This window comes from Pteropus alecto, unplaced genomic scaffold (genome assembly GCF_000325575.1).
Source record: "Pteropus alecto unplaced genomic scaffold, ASM32557v1 scaffold21, whole genome shotgun sequence".
Lineage (NCBI taxonomy): Eukaryota > Metazoa > Chordata > Mammalia > Chiroptera > Pteropodidae > Pteropus > Pteropus alecto.
The window spans coordinates 2,743,511-2,761,019 of NW_006436282.1; the positions used below are offsets into that span (position 1 = coordinate 2,743,511).

Below are 17,509 nucleotides of genomic sequence, written 5' to 3' on the forward strand. Positions count from 1 at the left end.
TGTTTCAAAAAGTAATATATCATTACTTTTAGTCTATCAAGTTAGTACAAAGGTAATCATTAAGTTATAGCTGTATTTGATTACAATCCTGAGGATAATACTCTGGTATTATCAAACACGTCATTGAAGTTGGATGTTTTCTAAATCATGTAAATACTGCATTCACAAGTCATCATTTTGTTGTCATATTTTTGGGACCTTGGTTGAAACTAAGATAGAAGGAGTCCCATTATAACTGGCTAAATATTAAACACCTAACTCCATTTCATTTAAAATTAGGGGGAATAAAAGATTATTTCTAGAGATTTGTAAAACAAGTTATCTGGCAGTAGAAGGCATGAACATATTTTCTTCCAGAGTAGCCTCATACTAAAGTTTTGATCTCTAGACTTACATAGCAATGGACTTCTGTTCAGACAAGGTTAAGTAGAGTAAATTAAATACTATGAGTTTTCTATTCATGATTTTAGGAGATTATTATTCTAATTTTATATGTAGCTGTTAGCACACAGAACACACCTTCAAACCTATTTGTTGAATTAATGTCCTGGCAAATAGAAATATTTATAGAATTCATTTATTATTACTACATTGCATTAGGCCTTATACATATAGAAATAGTAAATTTTATCATTATTCAGAAGAAGGCACGGTTTTATCTAGCTAAGATTGGTAAACAAGACTTGACAAAGAACATACAATTAGAATTACCACTGAAGAACTGAAAAAAACAAAAAGAATAGATATGGAAGGCCTATAAGGCAAGGAGATGTCATTAACAGAGACAGGTACAAGTAAAGTGAATTTAAGGAATGGAGTCACCCCAGCTGCCTGAAGCAGTTTATTTATGCAGGTTAGAGTGGTTGCACAGAAAATCGAACAAGTAGGGTAAGTCTCTTGCTATAGAATTTAAGTACTTTAGTTAGCTTACCTTAGTAAGAAACCACAAGATGTTTGAGTAGAGGAATGAAAAAAGAAAAGATGCTGGTATGGGAACGACTACACCTCTACGGAGGAGTAATACACAGTGACAGGAAAGAATGATACAAGAACGTTTGAAACAGATGTTGACTAGATACGGGGGCGAAGAAAGTGAGGAGGGCAAAACTAATCACAGGGGTGTTAAGCCTCAGAAAATATGGTCTTGTCATTAATAAAATGTAGAAAATCAGAAACATGACAAGAGAAAGACGATTTACTCATTTTCTGACAGAGGAGATTGTGCGCTCAGGAAAGAAGCCAGGCCTTGGGAGGTAGACTTGGGGGTCCCCACAATAAAGGGAGAGGTAGTCAAAAGTCTTGTTGCAGTGAGATTGAGGAGAATGAAGTCCAAGTACTTAGTATTTAGAATGAAGTCTTACTATTTACCTGTCATGAGACCACTTACATTACCTTTGAAAATGAAGACTAAGACACCAGTGTTCTAATTGCTGGTGAAGGTAGTAGTGGAGAGATTTCAAAAAGCCCAATGGAAATTTTGCATAAAGCTAAATAACTTAATAAACAAAAATGTCACATTTCTTTTTCTGATATTATAACAATCCAGTGTTGGTTTTTATGCAGACTAGAAATTCTTATGTCCATTAATGTGTACTTGACTGATTTAAAATGAGAAAGTGCATTATTACATAATCTCGCCTCTTTGGCCTTTTGAAAGCATTCGTTTAAGTGTTCCTTGGAACACACTTTGGCCAGTGGGTGAGATAATGACGTGAGGTTGCCTAGCAACAGGCTCTGTGATGGGCAGAATGAGGCTTTTAGTCCCAAGATGTCCAGTAACTGCAACATTAATAGGTTACAGAGTGTTTCCGTGTATATTGTTTCATCTGGTCCTCTCACCACTTATTAAAACATCTCCCAGCTACCTCTAATTCAGAAAATAATTAGGCAGTCTCCTTTTTAACTTTGCACAGTCCTAGCCATTAAGAGTTGCTTTAGGATTGATCTGGAAAAGTCCTGTACTTTCTTCTCTTTGGCTTCTATTAAGAAAATTGAAATTCTGCTGCCTTTTTTTTTTTATGTCCATTAGCAAAATCACCTCAGAAGGCCTTTGTGCCATGTCTATGGATTTTCTTTATGTGTCTGTGTCACATCTGTGGCTATTTAATTCAGTTACCCAAAGAGTAATGATACAAATATTCTTAATAAATAATTGAGACTAGAAGTAGATTTTGACATGGACATATTTCTGACTCTTGCACTTTATTATATATGTTTCAAGGAATTGATTATTGTAATCTGAGTATCATTAACTAAAAACATGAAAAGATAACTAAAAATCCTTAGAGTATTTGTCAACATCTAGTGTTTCTTTAGAGCTTTGAACACAGATTCTTAAATGAGAGCTATATGTACATTTCATGTTTTATAAACATGTGTGTTTAGAAATTTCTCCTGAAATAAACAAAATTATAAGCAAAATTAACCTGCATGGTAAATTGAACTCTTTGTTTGGAGGAGGACTATTCTCATTATACTTCAGGCTAGTAAGTTGCTGATTTTTTTTTTTAATTTTAAAAAAATAGAGACAGACACACAGACACCACCAACAGACAATTAGGAGGGTAGTTTCACACTCAAATATGCATCAAATATTTAAAATAACATCTCAGATAACTGGGTATGCTGAAAGATTGCATCAAATAGCATCCTTTGCTTAATAAAGTTCCAGGTTGAACCTTAGGAGCTATCTGCGTTGTCCAAGGTGGAATAAGTGGCACCAGTGGAATCTAGCGCCTACTTTTGACATTGAACTCATTCACAAAGCCTCTCCATTGATTGGTTTTGGGCATCAGTTCGATTGTCCCCATCCCCAGCAGCTGCTGCCCTTTAGAGTGCCAGCATAACTCAGAAAGGCAAAGATCATTCTGTTCCAAACACTGAGGAGCATTTGACATCTTCAGAATCACAGGAGGCCAGTCATACTGTGCTCCAACCCATCTTCAAAAGAGAACCTTTCAAAGACATTAATGTCTTACAGCTGAGCTCTGGCTTAAGCGGCCTTTCCTATGTTCTGCCTTCCTCTGTCTTAGAACTGGCCACAGGCCGTTAGCAAGGGAGAGACCAGAAGAGAAAGCTTTGACTCTCACTTTCTCCCTAAATCTCCCAGATTCTCAGGGATGACTTTCCTTCTGCACTGGTTTTGGAGATATGGGGGTGCTGGCTGGGTTCCTGTGAGAAGGCAAAGGCAAAAAAACCCAAAGGCAAAAAAAGGCATGGAGAGCAGAGCCCCAAGCGTTTGAAGCAGAGTTGAAGCCAGAGAAGGAACAAAAGGAAAGTCATGTTGGTCCCTGCTTTGAATTTAAAGGGTGATTTGGTGGTGTTCATTTTTCCTTATATTGTTCATTCTAGTATATTCGAAGCTAAAGCTCTTTGTGATTGGTATTCAGCCTCAGTCCAACAGGACATCTCCTGGCTTGATGGGGATGTTCCTCCACATAGCTGTGTTTCCTCTAGCTTAAAAACATGGTATTTGTTATTTTCTACAGTTAGGAATTGAGGCAAATCCCTTAGATTCAGAGATGCACTGACATTTGACTCATGGCTTTAAAAATAGTAATAATAATAATTGTGTTTTTTTCACATATGTATATATCCTAGATGGTGCCAAAGGCCCCAAATCAGTAAGGGCATCCAGTTCATTGGTGGTGCAAGGAGGAAAAATTAAGCGAAAGTTTGTGGATTTGGGGTAAGCACTTCATGATGTAAAACGCAAGCCCTCTATAAAAGAAGGATTAAAGGAGAAAATGTCTAATTCTCCTTTCTGACTGTGTGCTGTCATTATAGGGCTCCATTACGAAGGAATTCCAGCAAGGGAAAGAAGTGGAAAGAAAAAGAAAAAGAAGCCAGCAGGTTTTCTCCAGGTAGCAGGTATGGATGAGTGATTAAAAACACAGATTTATCTCTCTATCTAAACTTTCGGGCCCCCTTCCATTAACCAAAATCAATAGTCAGTGTCTTTGAGCCGAAGTGATATACCTAGAGGTGAGACGAAAGAAAAATTACACGGTTTATGTTTGTTTTACTCCAATTAAAGCCTATACCTGGCCTTAGGTATATCCATTGGTTTCATTTTAGAATGATGGTCACATGAACAGCATCAATAAATGTTTACCTGAAAGCAGCATAAATATACGTGATATATGCTAAAGCAATTAGACATATTTCAGCTTTGTTGCCTGGCTACTCACAATATTAGTATCTTCTCTTTTGTGAACTCTGAAAGGGTAATTTTGCATTTAAGTACCTACTGGCATTCAAGCCTGTTCTGTCCACATCTATGTGCAAATGACCACCATCTCTTGCTGGACTCAGCTCTTTAATCGCTTGCAGGTCCTATCAACTATGCTGACTGTTCTATTAAGACTTTCCTATGGAGGAGTGAGCTTTGTACAGCATGTTGTCAAGTTTCCCAATTTTACTCTGAGATTATATCATTTTAAGACAAGAAAGCAGAGAGCTCCAAAGTCTGATTGCCTGGGTTTGAATCAGAGCTCTCAGCTTGAAAATCTTGGGCAAGTTATTTAGCCTCTGTGTCTCCATTTTCTCATATGTGAAATGAAGGTAATAACAGTACCTACCTTATAACATTAGTATAAAGATTAAATGAGTTTTCATGTAAAACATTTAAAATGTACCTGGTATTTAAAAAAAATAATAAAGATAACAGTTTGTTGCTATTATTATTATTATTATTTGCAAGTTACAGAGAAGTTCTATATTTATCTTTTCAATTGATTTTTATAATAAGATTGGGAGGACTTATAATAATACCATACTTTATTGATGAGGACCTTCACCTTTATAGAATTTAATTGATTAGCCCAGGATTATGCAGTAGGTAATTAACGCCAATTAACTGGGGCTTGTGCCTACTGTCTAGATGTCTTTCCAACACTCCATGTCCCCTCCAGTTACTTATGCATCTTATAGTGTTATTTCTTTATGAAATTTGGGAGTTATCTCAAAAGCGTATACTAAGGAAGAAACAGACAAAATGCTAAGAATCAAATACTTTGAAATCATGTGGGGACCACTTATCCATTTCATAGATTGTCCCCTGCTGTTTCCTTTTTTCTTTTTCTCTTTTCTGGCATACGGCTCGGTGAGAAATTGTACCTTCTCCCTGAGATTACAAGAGAATGGGATGGGGCATAAATAGAGAGAATTCCAAACTAATTATTTTTGCAAAATGGAAAAAGTATAGAAAGTTCTGTTTATGTTGGGGACAAAAATCTCAGGAAAAATAAGGTGATCATGTAACTCAAAGGAGATTTAACTTTGTGTGGTTTTGGAGTGAGAAATACCAAACACTCTACTTTGTAAGTTAAAGTTAAGAATAGAAAACTGTCAAAATACTAAGGGAATAAAACAACAAATAATGAAACTGTTTAAAAGAGAGAGATGTCCAAAAACACAATGGAAGAGAAACTCAGATACTACCTCTGAGTTTCTCACCTTTGAGGCTAAAAGAGTTGTAAGCAAAGGCATTAAGCAGGGGCGAGAAAGTTCGACTGAATTTCATCTTAGTAGAGAGTATCACCACCTTGTATAAATTCCAGATGAAAATCATGGGTAGTAAGGGTTGGCTGTCATCAGCATGCTGCCTCACCGCAGCTAATGCCAACTTTTGAATCAGTAGCCAGCCGAGCTTCTAACTTGGCTGCCTAGCCAGCTCTATATATTTAAAACATTAACTCTGGAATTTCTCTGCTTCAGTCATCACAGAGTTCCATGTGTACCAACACTACAAAATACTTTTGAATTAGAATCATAATTGTTGAATTATTTCTAATTGCAGTAGAACTTTTACAGGACTGAAAAGAATTTATGCAATTGAAAGAGTAGAACAGAGAAGAGTGACTTTTTCTATTTCTCAAAAAAAAAATAATAATAATTTGTGAGCTATCACAATGATTTGGTTAACACTAGTCATATCTCATGACAGCCTCTGTTCTCCCATGTAGACTGACGTTGGGTCCGGAACTGTGTAAAACATATTCCAGAAAGAACAGTTACTACCGAGAAGTTGCTTAATGCAATTGAATTGGTTTCACAAGGGCCCTGATGAGAGGCGGGTGATAGACAGGATTAACTGCAAGGTCCTATTGCAGTTGTGAAGAACTGGGAATAAACTCATCACCCCTGTGAGACTTTCTCAGAAAAGGGAGGGAAGATTCAGTCATGAGTTAGTCATCTTATCTGCTAGGCCTTTCTTCCAGTTCCTATAAGATTGTAAAATCTAAGGAGGTCATTTATTCAGTTATAACCTGAGGCTATAGGACATTAAAGAGGCAAGATGTTTGCTAAGTTTGGTCTTGGTTTTAGTTTTTTCCTTCTCAAAGGGTAAAGAATTTATTGTGTTCCTTGTGGAGACATAATGACTCAAATACATCACCAACATGAAACAAATAGATGAGGTTAAAATAATAATAATAAATAAATCCTACGAAGAAATATAGTTTCGTTCTGTCCTTTTCAAATATGTGCTCAGTGAACATTCAGATTTAAACAGGTAGCATAGCAGATAAGAAAAGTATGAAACTTAGTTGTCAGAGCTTGTTCATCCCTTAAAGTACACACCAAAGAGTAAAATAAAATCCGATCCTAAATTCTAGAGTCAGTGGCCACTGGTGTCGATGGATTGTCTGCCTTATATCTCCGTGGAAGAAGCTCCCAGTTTAGTCACTAAGGGGAATGCTCCTGTGAGCAGATCTGTGTATCTTAGAACAAGGCTAGATGATGGCTGTGGGGAAATGGTGGGGAAGGGAAATGGCACTCTTCTGGGGAAGCGAATCTGCATTCACCTTAAAAGTGTGAACAGTGGAAAAAAAACACTGTCCTGGAATCCAAGTATTCATCCTGAATTTGCCATAGGTAACTCTCCGAATATCTTGGGCCTTGGTTTCTTACAAAAATTAAGTGAGGTGGACTAAAGCTGCCTGGTCTCTAACTCCCCATCCATCTCTGTCCGCACTATTCAATATGATAGGCTCTGGTCAGATGTGGCCACTGAGCACATGAAATGTGACTAGTCTGTATTGAGATGCGTTGTTGGAGAAAATGCATGCTGGATTTCAAAGACGTAGTAGGAAAAAAAAGTGAAATATCCTATTAAAAATTTTATAATACTGTAATCAGTATTGGAATCATGTTGCAATAATATTTTGGGCTAAATAAAATATATTATAAAATTAACTTTACCTTTAAAATTTTTTTCATGTGGCTACTAGACAGTTTTAATTTATATAATGCGGTTCATATTATATCTCTATTAGATGGTGTTGATCCATATGAGTCTATGAAAAACAAATTCTTGATTTCTTACTCATTTAGTTGTTCTATAAATTAACATGTATTCTTATTTATTTTTTATCTATATGTACTTCTCTTTGTTCCCGATATAATTTGTTTATATACAAAAGTACATATGATACAATATAATTTATTTTAAAAGTAAATTGGGTGGGGAAAAAGAAGATAAAGTAAAAAGTAAGCTTGTTACTTAAAATAGGACATCTTCAACAATACTTTCTTCATAGGAAGTATAACAGTGGCCTTCAGTAAAAGCCAAGAGCATAATGTCAAAGTGGTTAAGAGCCTGGATTCAAATCCCAGCACTTAACATATTGAGCAAGTTACTTAACCTCTTTGTGCCTTAGTTTCCTTATCTGTAAAACAGAAACATATACATGCCTCACATGCCTCTTCAGATCATTGGGAGGATTAAGAGAATCACATTTAAGCACATTCTGAGTTCTTAATAAATATAAATGGCTATCGTAATTATCTAAATTCTCATCATAAGAATATAAAACAAAGTATTCTCTGGATGTATTTTGCTGGCAGTCTTGTTCATCCAAGGGTGACTTTGGTAATATCTTGAAGATTGACTGGACTATGTGGATTATAGTTTAGACTCTTTATAGATGTCATTTCAAAGAAGCTTTAGATAAATCCTGGCATTATAATAAGTTTGAGATCATACCCCATGACAAGTACCTGGAGGGCAGCTCTGCCTGTTAGTGAGCATGGGCAGAACCTCTGCCCCTGAGTTGGAGTGGAAACACACCCTTTCAGAGGACTTGAGGAGCTGGCTGAGCACATGTGCAGGAAGAGAAACTACCTCACCTCTGCCCAAACCTGGCCCACAGGGGAGCCAGAATTGTCCTTTAAAAAAATTTTTTTTTTTTTTTAAACAAGAAACAAAAATGCATTCGTAAATGGCCAGCAGTGAATGGCCATTAGAGAAAAGCAGAGTAATTTGAACCTAGAACGTTTTAAAGCACACATTCCCGAGCCACTATGTGGCCATGAATATGTTGACAAAAATTCAGTAAAGCACCTATGGACGCTTAACTTTTGCGCTAGAACTTCTATGGGTTCTCCCCTTCACTTGATATTTTTAATGTCCAAACGTAGCTTTGTTCTTAAAAAGAGGATTATATGAGTTATAAATTAAGAGGAATTTTTAGTCTCCAGTTTGAAAACCTAGCTTTTTTTTGGTTTCAGTTCTACTTAAAAATCTTGTCATTTTGTTTATACATCTAGTAAAATTTTGTATAAAATAAAAGCAGTCACTTTCAAAGACCTGTGAATGTTAATTTAATCTTGGTAGTACAGACTTGTTTCCTCATAATTGTCCTATTTTTAGCTGCATTTATAAATTTAATCTATTCATTTTTCTTTTTTAAGTACTCCTCAAGGTCTGAAATGTGACAAACTTAAATTTTTAACAAGTCAACAATTTTCCATTCTTTAAAAACTCTCAAAAATACAATAAAGCGATAACTGCAGTGACTCTAAACATCCCAATATTCCTATCAGTGTTTTTTGGTATTTTTTTTTTTACATCTTAATCAGTTAAATCTGAAGCCATTTAAATATATTGAGATAGAATCCGTGGATAAATTTCTCAGATTTGTAATAATACATATTTTCTTAAATCCTAAGCAACATGTTATTCTTAAACTTAACATTTTTGTTTTAATAATATGGATTTCATTTTAAACCTTCCCTATATGAAGGAAGACTCACTAAGAGAACAGTTTCTCTATCTCAGATGAGTGTAGGGGAGGGAAAATTTATCTTTTTCCCTCCACCCTCCTAGGTCATCTGGCCAGAGCCCCGTAAATTAGACTGACAAAAGACAGCTTAACAAGAGAAAAGCAAAAAATGTATTTAATAGAAATTTTCTGTGACATAGAAGACTTCTTAAGGAAATGAAGACCCAAAGAAGGGATTAAGCCTGAGCATTTTTATGGTAAGTTTGATGAAGAATGAAAAGTCACAGAAAAATGTCATAGGACAAAAAGATATGAGATAAGGATAGTAAACTAGGGTAAACTTAGCAAAGCCTGTGCGTTCATTTGTTTAGATTCCTCTTAGCATCCCCCATCTACAGAAATAAGGATGATCCTTTCCTCCTGGTATAGGGAGGGGCAGGGGAAGGACCCTTTCACGTGAGTTTGATGACCTGCATCCAGGTGGATGGGGAGATCAGAGAGCCCTTTCTGCACCTGCTATTTCTCAAATTCCTTCAGCTTAAAATATTCAGTACAGCAAGGTGCCACATTTTGAGGTAGCGTGTCTTGAACCCTGGCATAAGTTCGAACACTGTATAGTGACCAGCTCAGACGGGCTGTTGGTTATTGAGCAGAGATTTAGACCATGACTGAGGATCTGGAAGTAGGATACGTCCATGTGGTTGCCTTAGCTGCAGATGGACACTTGGTTGTCATAGCTGTTATCTGTTAGGGTCTCCAGGTCCCCTTCAGAAGGGGCTGGCTTTACAACTTCAGTCTCCTTGGTGGATGTTAGAACCACACAGAATTGCTTCATCTGATATGGGTAAATTGATGCCTGCAACCCTTCTGGTTGTTCTGATTTTCTTCAATTAACCTCCTTTACTACTTGTTTGAATTCTATATTCTGTTTATGCTTTTTCTGTTCTGGCAACTCCTGAACTACTAATTATATTTCGATGACATCCAATTAGATTCTGAATACTTTATACACCTTGTACTTGAAGCTAAAACCCACCAACAAAGATCACCATGGAATGTTTACCTGAGAAATTTAATTTTGGGGTGCTATCCCCAGGAGAAGCTGGTTTCAAGATGTACATAAGTGAGTTAATTGCTCTGTAGAGTTGTTAACTATAAAACACTTAAATGCCAGGAAACAGTCAGTCTCCCTACCTCCTTCCCCATCCCAGCCCCACAAAAGACATTTTAGGATTACAGAGACTTAATTTGAAGCCATTCTTTCTCTCAATTCCTACTAATAAAACAATCAGAGATGTAGCTGTGACTTGTAATTCTCTTTTTTCCAAAAATGATAATAAGCCATTAATGTACACGCTAAAAAAAGAAGGTGAAGGAAGTACAGGACACATGCCTATTTGATCCTCTAGAAATTATTTTCTACCAATCTTGATTTTTCACAAAGATTATTAAGGATCTATATGGAGCTTGTGCACCTTAGCCCATGACCTGCCATCAGTCAAAAAAAGTAGGGGAGGGAGGAAGGGAAGAAAGGAGAAAGAAAAGGGAAGAAGGAGAGAAGGAAGAATGTTACGTAAATCTTTACATATTTCTCCACAAAGTTACAGACTATAAGAGTGGTCAATAATAGAACAACTACTACCAAAACTTCTCTGCTTTTTCCATAGGCCCAAGAGTTCAGTTTCTCTTAGGGGAAAAATGGCATTTTAGAAAGCATGTTTAGTAATCTGATAGGTCTATGATTTAAAGTAACGGAGAGTTTGCTCTTTTAAATGAATATTCTGTACTCTGGGTCCAAGCACATAGAACTATACCACTTGTCAGTTACTTATGGATACTGGCAAACACACAAAGGTTACATCAGTTCTTGGAGTTTTAGAGTCAAGGATACACAAAGAATGAAGGGAACAGGATATAGCCTCAGCAGGGCACAGCCAGACCTGTGGGAGAATTGGAGAATACTTTTCAGAGTACCCCAGGACCTAGTGGTTTGCAGCTGAGAAGATGTGGTTATCTCCTTAGAATTGAGCTTGCATTGCTTTCTGTGGACTTTTCTTCCATGCCTTCTATTATTTTCTGTTATCTAAGAAAGCCTCTGGATATCACCTGAGGCCGAGCTTCCATGATTTCCTTCATCACACTCATACTTGGCCTCCCGGCCTGGCCTGTCTTCTGTGCTGGATGTACAAGTCCACCTGGAATTATCAGTCTTGGATATTTTTCTGGCAGTGAGAATTTTATCAAAGAGTTTAGATGTGGTCTCCAGATTTTGTTTGAAGTATTGCCTGGCCAGGATTTGAACTGTCGAGAGTCCTTTTCAAAAAGTCCTTAAAAGAACAAAAATTAGGTAACAATATTCTTATTTCTTATTTAAAAAAAAAAAAAAAGTGGTGGTGGTTGTTCTAAAAACATTGTTACAAAGGCAGTGCACCTGGGAATGAGACCATTTAGTTATATGTCATTAATAATGGCCTATTTATGAACTTTAAAATCATATATTGAAGCACTGCCGTACCTTATTTGAATTGTGGATGGAACTCAAAGAATTTCCCATTTTACTTTAATTGATTCAGAAATTTATAACCAAAGGAGAAAATAAACGTTAGTTTATCTCAATGATGCCCAATTACAGGAGTGTGAGACTACAGAGAAAATATTTTTATGTTTCTGCAGTTAGAGCTGTGTGAGCATTTTTACTGTAACATGGGACCTGAGCTAAAAAACAGGCCTTAGCAGATAAATTAGATCTGCAGAGATTTATCTCCCCAGAGGTATGTAGTTACATTTTCAAGGAATGGAGATGGGAAGAGGCAGATAGATGAGGCTCATCTTGGTGGAGACATTCCCGAGGCTGTGAAGCTAGAGATACTAGTCTTATCTCCCACTAGGATATGTATTACTTTCCAAAGGCTAAGAACCCAAGATCCCTCCCAAGTCGAATATGTTTACCGTAAAGAGATAAGATTCTCTCCCTCTGTCAGAGGGAAGAGGGAAACAGCTGTCCTCCTGAATAACCATCCAGATACATATTTTTTAGATTTCTTACCTACAGTATAGATCAAGTATAGGCTGACAGCTGGTTCTCATTATGTCATCCTGGAGAAAGGAAATTAGGGTATGGGGAACCCGCGCAGTAATTTTCTGTAAGTCAATAATAACCTGTTTTGTTCCAGAAGTCTCATATTTGCTTTCAAGATAATGTTAATAAATACAGATATTAAAAACTTTAAGAGTCAGCTCAGATATGTGTTAAAATATATTCCAGGCCAACTCCTTCCTTTCTCTTCCCCAAATTCTAATTCAGTTAAGTCTGGGTGTCCAAGAATCTGCATTTGAATAGCTGCCCCAAATGATTCTTGTCAGACTTGTTTGGGAAACACTGCACTAGTCCACAACCCAGGGAAAAAAAGCATTTCTTACAGAAGACCAACCTGCCTCATGCTTTCTCAGGTTCAGTTATTGTACTTCTCTATTCCATCTTTTGATAGTAAGTAGGTGGATTTAAGAATACAAATTGTTTTTTATTTTTTTAGTTTAAATTTTAGGTTGAAATTGAAGATTGACAACATCTCTGGTCTTTCTCTACTACCCTTGCAGACCCCCTCCCCGCCCTTTTTTTTTTTTTAAAGAAATACACCATTAAAAGCATCAGGTCTTTTGGGATCTTTAGTGTGACCAACAGTTGTGCTCATTCATCTTGTCAGGTGTCAGTATTCTACGAAACATCGCTGACTTCTCCATTCTCTTTAGTTATCATTCTTACAATCCCTTTACATTTATATACTGCTTTAGAGTTTATAAGATGTTTTTACATTTATTGTCCCATTTGATTCTCACAGTAATCTTTGGAAATGAACAGGAATTGTTAAGAGTTACGTTATTTATGGAAATTTGTAATATTTCAAAATATTTGAAATAAGATATCAGGAGATTTAAATTTAGTATCTTTGTAGGACATGAGTTGGCTAGCCATGGTGTTGAGGCTCTTTTAATTGAAAGAGAATCTCTTTGTTGTAATGACATCAACAGCTAGCAAATGGTAGGCATCGCATCAAATGTCTTTTGGACATATTGAGGGTGACCTCTTCCAAGATGCACAGAAACTACTGCCTATTCCTGCCACAACTCCTGATAATTATTTTTCTCTGAGCAAAACATAAATATAAATATGCAAGATATTAAGAATATCTGATTTCAAACTTTGTTCTCAAATGCTTTTGAATCTTTTAAATGTTAAACAATAAACGTAGACCATTATACTTTTACAGTTTTCAAAGCACTTTTCACATATATTTTCTCATTTAATTCTTAACCACATATGAGATGCCAAATATCCACCGTTTACAGATGACGAAATAGGGACTGAGAGAAGGCCCAATGCCATGTACTCAGGAGGTGATAGATCCTCGACCTCCAGTATTAATAAGAGTATTAAGACTTCAGGTCTGGTGTTTCTCCTGTGAAAAAGCACTAAGATGATCGTGAAAAACCAATGAGGTGTATGTTCTGCTCAAAATGAGCTCTGAAATTTCCAAATTATTTAAATATATCATTTTCTGAAGTTTAGACTTTTGGGAACATGAATTCAAGGGAGGCCAGGAAAGAATGCTGGTTATGAGCTAAATGTCACTAGCAGTGAGGTACTGATATGTGACCCAAATAAAGGGAATACTGTGATGACTAACCTCTTAGTAGCTCCTAAAAGACTGTGCATCCTTCTGATTTTAATTCACCCACGTAGATTTATTAGACACGTTTCATAAGAATTCACCATGGTAATAGCAATATGAAATGTTGATCATTGTTACAGAATCCATTTAGATGCAAAAAAGATAACGATTAATGTTCTAGTCAAAAGTGCGAAACTTTTACCCTTAGTTGTGTGGAGAACAGATTCTCAAACTGTTACTTTGAACTATATTCAGTGTCCCTTCAGAAGTTCAGTAAGTTTTCCATCTGCCCTTGCTTTGTCTAACACACTCAATTCTTTTTATAAACAGGATCTTCAGAGGCAGGCTGGAACACTGGAAACCGAAGCCATCCTCTGCAGCTCAGGCCTCCCCTCGCTCACCTTGCATGCCTTTCTCGTGGTTTAATGAAAGCTGGAAAGGATCCTATTCCTTCGGGAACCTGCCTTCACCTACAAGTCCCCTCCAGCCTTCTCCTGAAACTCTAATTTCAGATAAAAAAGGGTCCAAGGTAGAAAAAAAACACATGGATTAAAAAAGAAAACAAGAAAACCCCAAATCTCTTCTTTTTCTTCAGTCTTTGGAAAGCATTCTCAACTTGTATGTGTGCACTGGATCTGAGAAACCAGTGTGATAACACTGCAGTAAACAATGCATGGCGTTTCCTGTGTGGGGAAAAAGAAAGCCTCATTTAACCATCACCGTCTTTAATACTGTTCCATTCTAGATTGTGTTAATCTTTGATTTGCCTGTCTTTTCACGTATTGCTACTTAATCTCAGTTTGACAGTTAAGCCATGCTGGGAAAGATGCATTTGAATCATGGAACAATATGATAGATTTGTTTACCAAGTATTCCACCTTAAATTACATTACAAGACTATTTTTGCTGCGCTTTTCATGATTTACTGGAAAACAAATAAATTTGGGACCGAATATGTGTTCAGTATATCTAAATGAATCTCTTTAAAACAAACCAATGCTGACATAGCACCCTTATTTATTTATTCTTTTAAATCAAACTTCCATGTCAAACAACTGCTGTAATTCTATCGCAAGAGTTCTTTAGCTTTAGCAGAATTAAGAATTATATGCATGGATGCTACGTGTTTTTAAATGCACGATAGTTATTTCCAGCATGACGCTGCAAACCTTATCTAACACTTTATTGAAACACATACGATGGCTAACTTTCACATGTTGTTTGGTCTCCTTTTATGTGTGTTCACTTTGCTTTCTTAAACAGAAACGTGTGATTAATGTTACTTAAATTTAATTATTTTCTTGAAGTCCGACAGCTCACGGGGTTTTAACAGGGTTTGGGGTTGTATCTCCACTGACAATATGAAATGGTAACACATTGTGTTGAATGTCCTCCTGCTTAAATGTTCTACTAGCCTCGCTCTGTGTGCTCTGATTTAGTCTCCTTTTCTAAAGAGTTAGCAAACCTTGGAGTTTGTTTGGTACTGAATTCTCTAGCCTCTGGCATCGTATTTATTCTTGACAACCAACTAAACCCACTGTAAGGAACCTAATGGAAAACTAACAGTCCAATTTCTAAGGAAGTAGACTATGAAACAAGATGCTGTTGGTCAAGTGCTTAGAGTCCCTGGGAAGCCAGTCATTCTAGAATTAGAAAAGAAGGTTTGACAGCAATAGACCACTTTGGCCTTGAAACATATTCAGTGTTGAATTTGATTTACATCAATGTTTTTTTGAATAATTCTATCGTTATCTTACACTGGAGAGACTCCAGATTTGGTTCAAAAGTGTTTTCACAAATACAGCTATGTCGTCATTGTGAATTAATTTGACTTTAATATCCACTGAAGATTTTACCGAAGTTCTGGGGAAGTTTTATTTATATACTCCTTACCTCCCCAACCCCAAAGTGAATATTTGAGAATGTGTATCTGTGCTGCAGCCCCTTCGGAACTTGGCTGGTGCCATGTGAGTGTTGTACTTTAGCCTGTAACAACTAGCGTAGTGTCAGAGTATGACTTCCCCCAGAACTCATTATCTTGAAGGTTACATCCAGGAGAGAATCTGCCATTTCTCACTGTACTTATCACAGCCAACAGCAAGCGATCCCTCCCAGGAGGTGCTCAAGCCACCTTTCTAATATGGATTGCCATCTGTTCCTCATAACTCAGGCCCTCCACACCATCTTATATTTTCACTTACACTGTTACTCATCACGATTAGGGTCAAAGAAGATAGATTCATTAATATTATTCCTCTGAGCAGTTGCAGAGGATAATGGATGCTGTACCCTTGAAGAGAGATTGAAAAAGCATTTCTTCCAAATACCTATCCTTTCATCTGATGGAGAAAGTAACCAGAATTCTGTATGAATCTCAAAAGGCGCAGTGTTCTCAACCACTGCCTAAATCGAAGGTCATCACCAAACCAAAAATTAATTTCTTGTAAGATTACTGAAAAATCACCTTTTTAGAACTTGCGAACACACCTACCTCAGGTTCATTCATGGTGCTCATTTCACACTGAGCTTCATTTGTTTTTACAGAATTTTACCTTCAATGATGACTTCAGTCCCAGTAGTACCAGTTCGGCAGACCTGAGCGGCCTAGGAGCAGAACCCAAAACACCAGGGCTCTCTCAGTCCTTAGCACTGTCGTCAGATGAGGTATGTTCATGGCTCTTAAAACAGAACTGCTTTCTCAGTCATACTCTTTACATATGAACTATCACCAGGAAAGTTTTGTTAAGGTAGATTTTGCATGTAGAGCATCAGGACCACAGTTTCATATTTGATATGAAATCATCATGATTTCTCTCCTTTTCTGTCTCAACATAAAAACAAAGCATTGTTTCTCAGCCCCTTTAAGGGGCTCCCTTAAATAGACCTCCCTTACTATATACTTAGCCTTTCTCTAATTTAAATGATATGACTTTCAACAGATGTACGGAGGTGCAAGGTAGGCACTGGAGAGCAAATTTAGGAAATAGCTCAGAAATCACATGGAGTTTACAAATTCTCCATTCCATTTCTCCCTCACCTTCCGCACCAACAGCCCCGCCCTAAGATTCTGACATTCCTTCTGAGTTGGCCGGGGCCCCTGACTGGTATTCATTGCAGTGGAGAGGAGCCAGGTACAGTCCTGATAAGGAAGGATTACTAAGAACCAGTGATTTAGAAGCTAGAGTTAAACAGCATTGCTAAGAATTCTCAGGAGATAAATGTTTACAAGAGAGGCAGAAGATTGCATTAGCTATTAGTGCCCCCAAGAGATACATAGAGGAAAGAAATATCAGTATTAGGGTGGAAGGGATGGGGAGAAGCATTGTAAGAAAACATATTTTTACTCTAAATAGTTATTTCTTTTTAACACGATTTTCGTTTTGTAAAACTTTTTTTCTCTTAAACTTTCATGCCCATATTCTTCAGGCTTGGCGTGATTTTAATTTTATTAAAACTTTGTACCATGTATGTTATGTGTCCTGTTTCTATAACACTTTTCTCTTTGATTCCTTTGTTGCTCCCTCACTCAGAGCCTGGATATGATAGATGACGAGGTGAGCTATTATCAGTGGGCTGTGTGTGGTGGCTTGTTTGGTATCACTTGAACCTTTTCTCTATTTGCAGATGATTTAAAAATCAAACGATACAGGAGCACCTTCCTCTGTACTGGAGGAGTTCCTTGTGTTAAGTGGTTTTACTCTCTGCCCTTGTCTATGTCTCAGTTTAAAAGATATTCTTGAGTCAAGGGCATCTCCAGATTCCACCTCCAGAATCCCGTGATGTATCCCCCATCACCATTACCTGACATGGTCCACTCTGTTTCACCTCTTTCCC

At 37.0% G+C, this 17,509-nt stretch overlaps 1 protein-coding gene across 7 annotated transcripts in view; it reads left to right on the top strand.

Moving 5' to 3' along the window:
- The window catches only part of PPP1R9A (protein phosphatase 1 regulatory subunit 9A), a 262,671-nt gene that overhangs the window by 236,517 nt on the left and 8,645 nt on the right, over positions 1-17,509 (top strand). For 5 of the 7 annotated variants that reach the window (XM_015589385.2, XM_025046923.1, XM_025046924.1 and 2 more), the window contains 4 exons: positions 3,601-3,688; positions 3,787-3,870; positions 14,006-14,204; positions 16,220-16,339. In XM_015589385.2, coding sequence (XP_015444871.1) covers positions 3,601-3,688; positions 3,787-3,870; positions 14,006-14,204; positions 16,220-16,339 — 491 coding nt within the window. The remainder of the gene's footprint in view (positions 1-3,600; positions 3,689-3,786; positions 3,871-14,005; positions 14,205-16,219; positions 16,340-17,509) is intronic. The other 2 variants (XM_025046925.1, XM_025046926.1) reach the window with 1 other exon arrangement.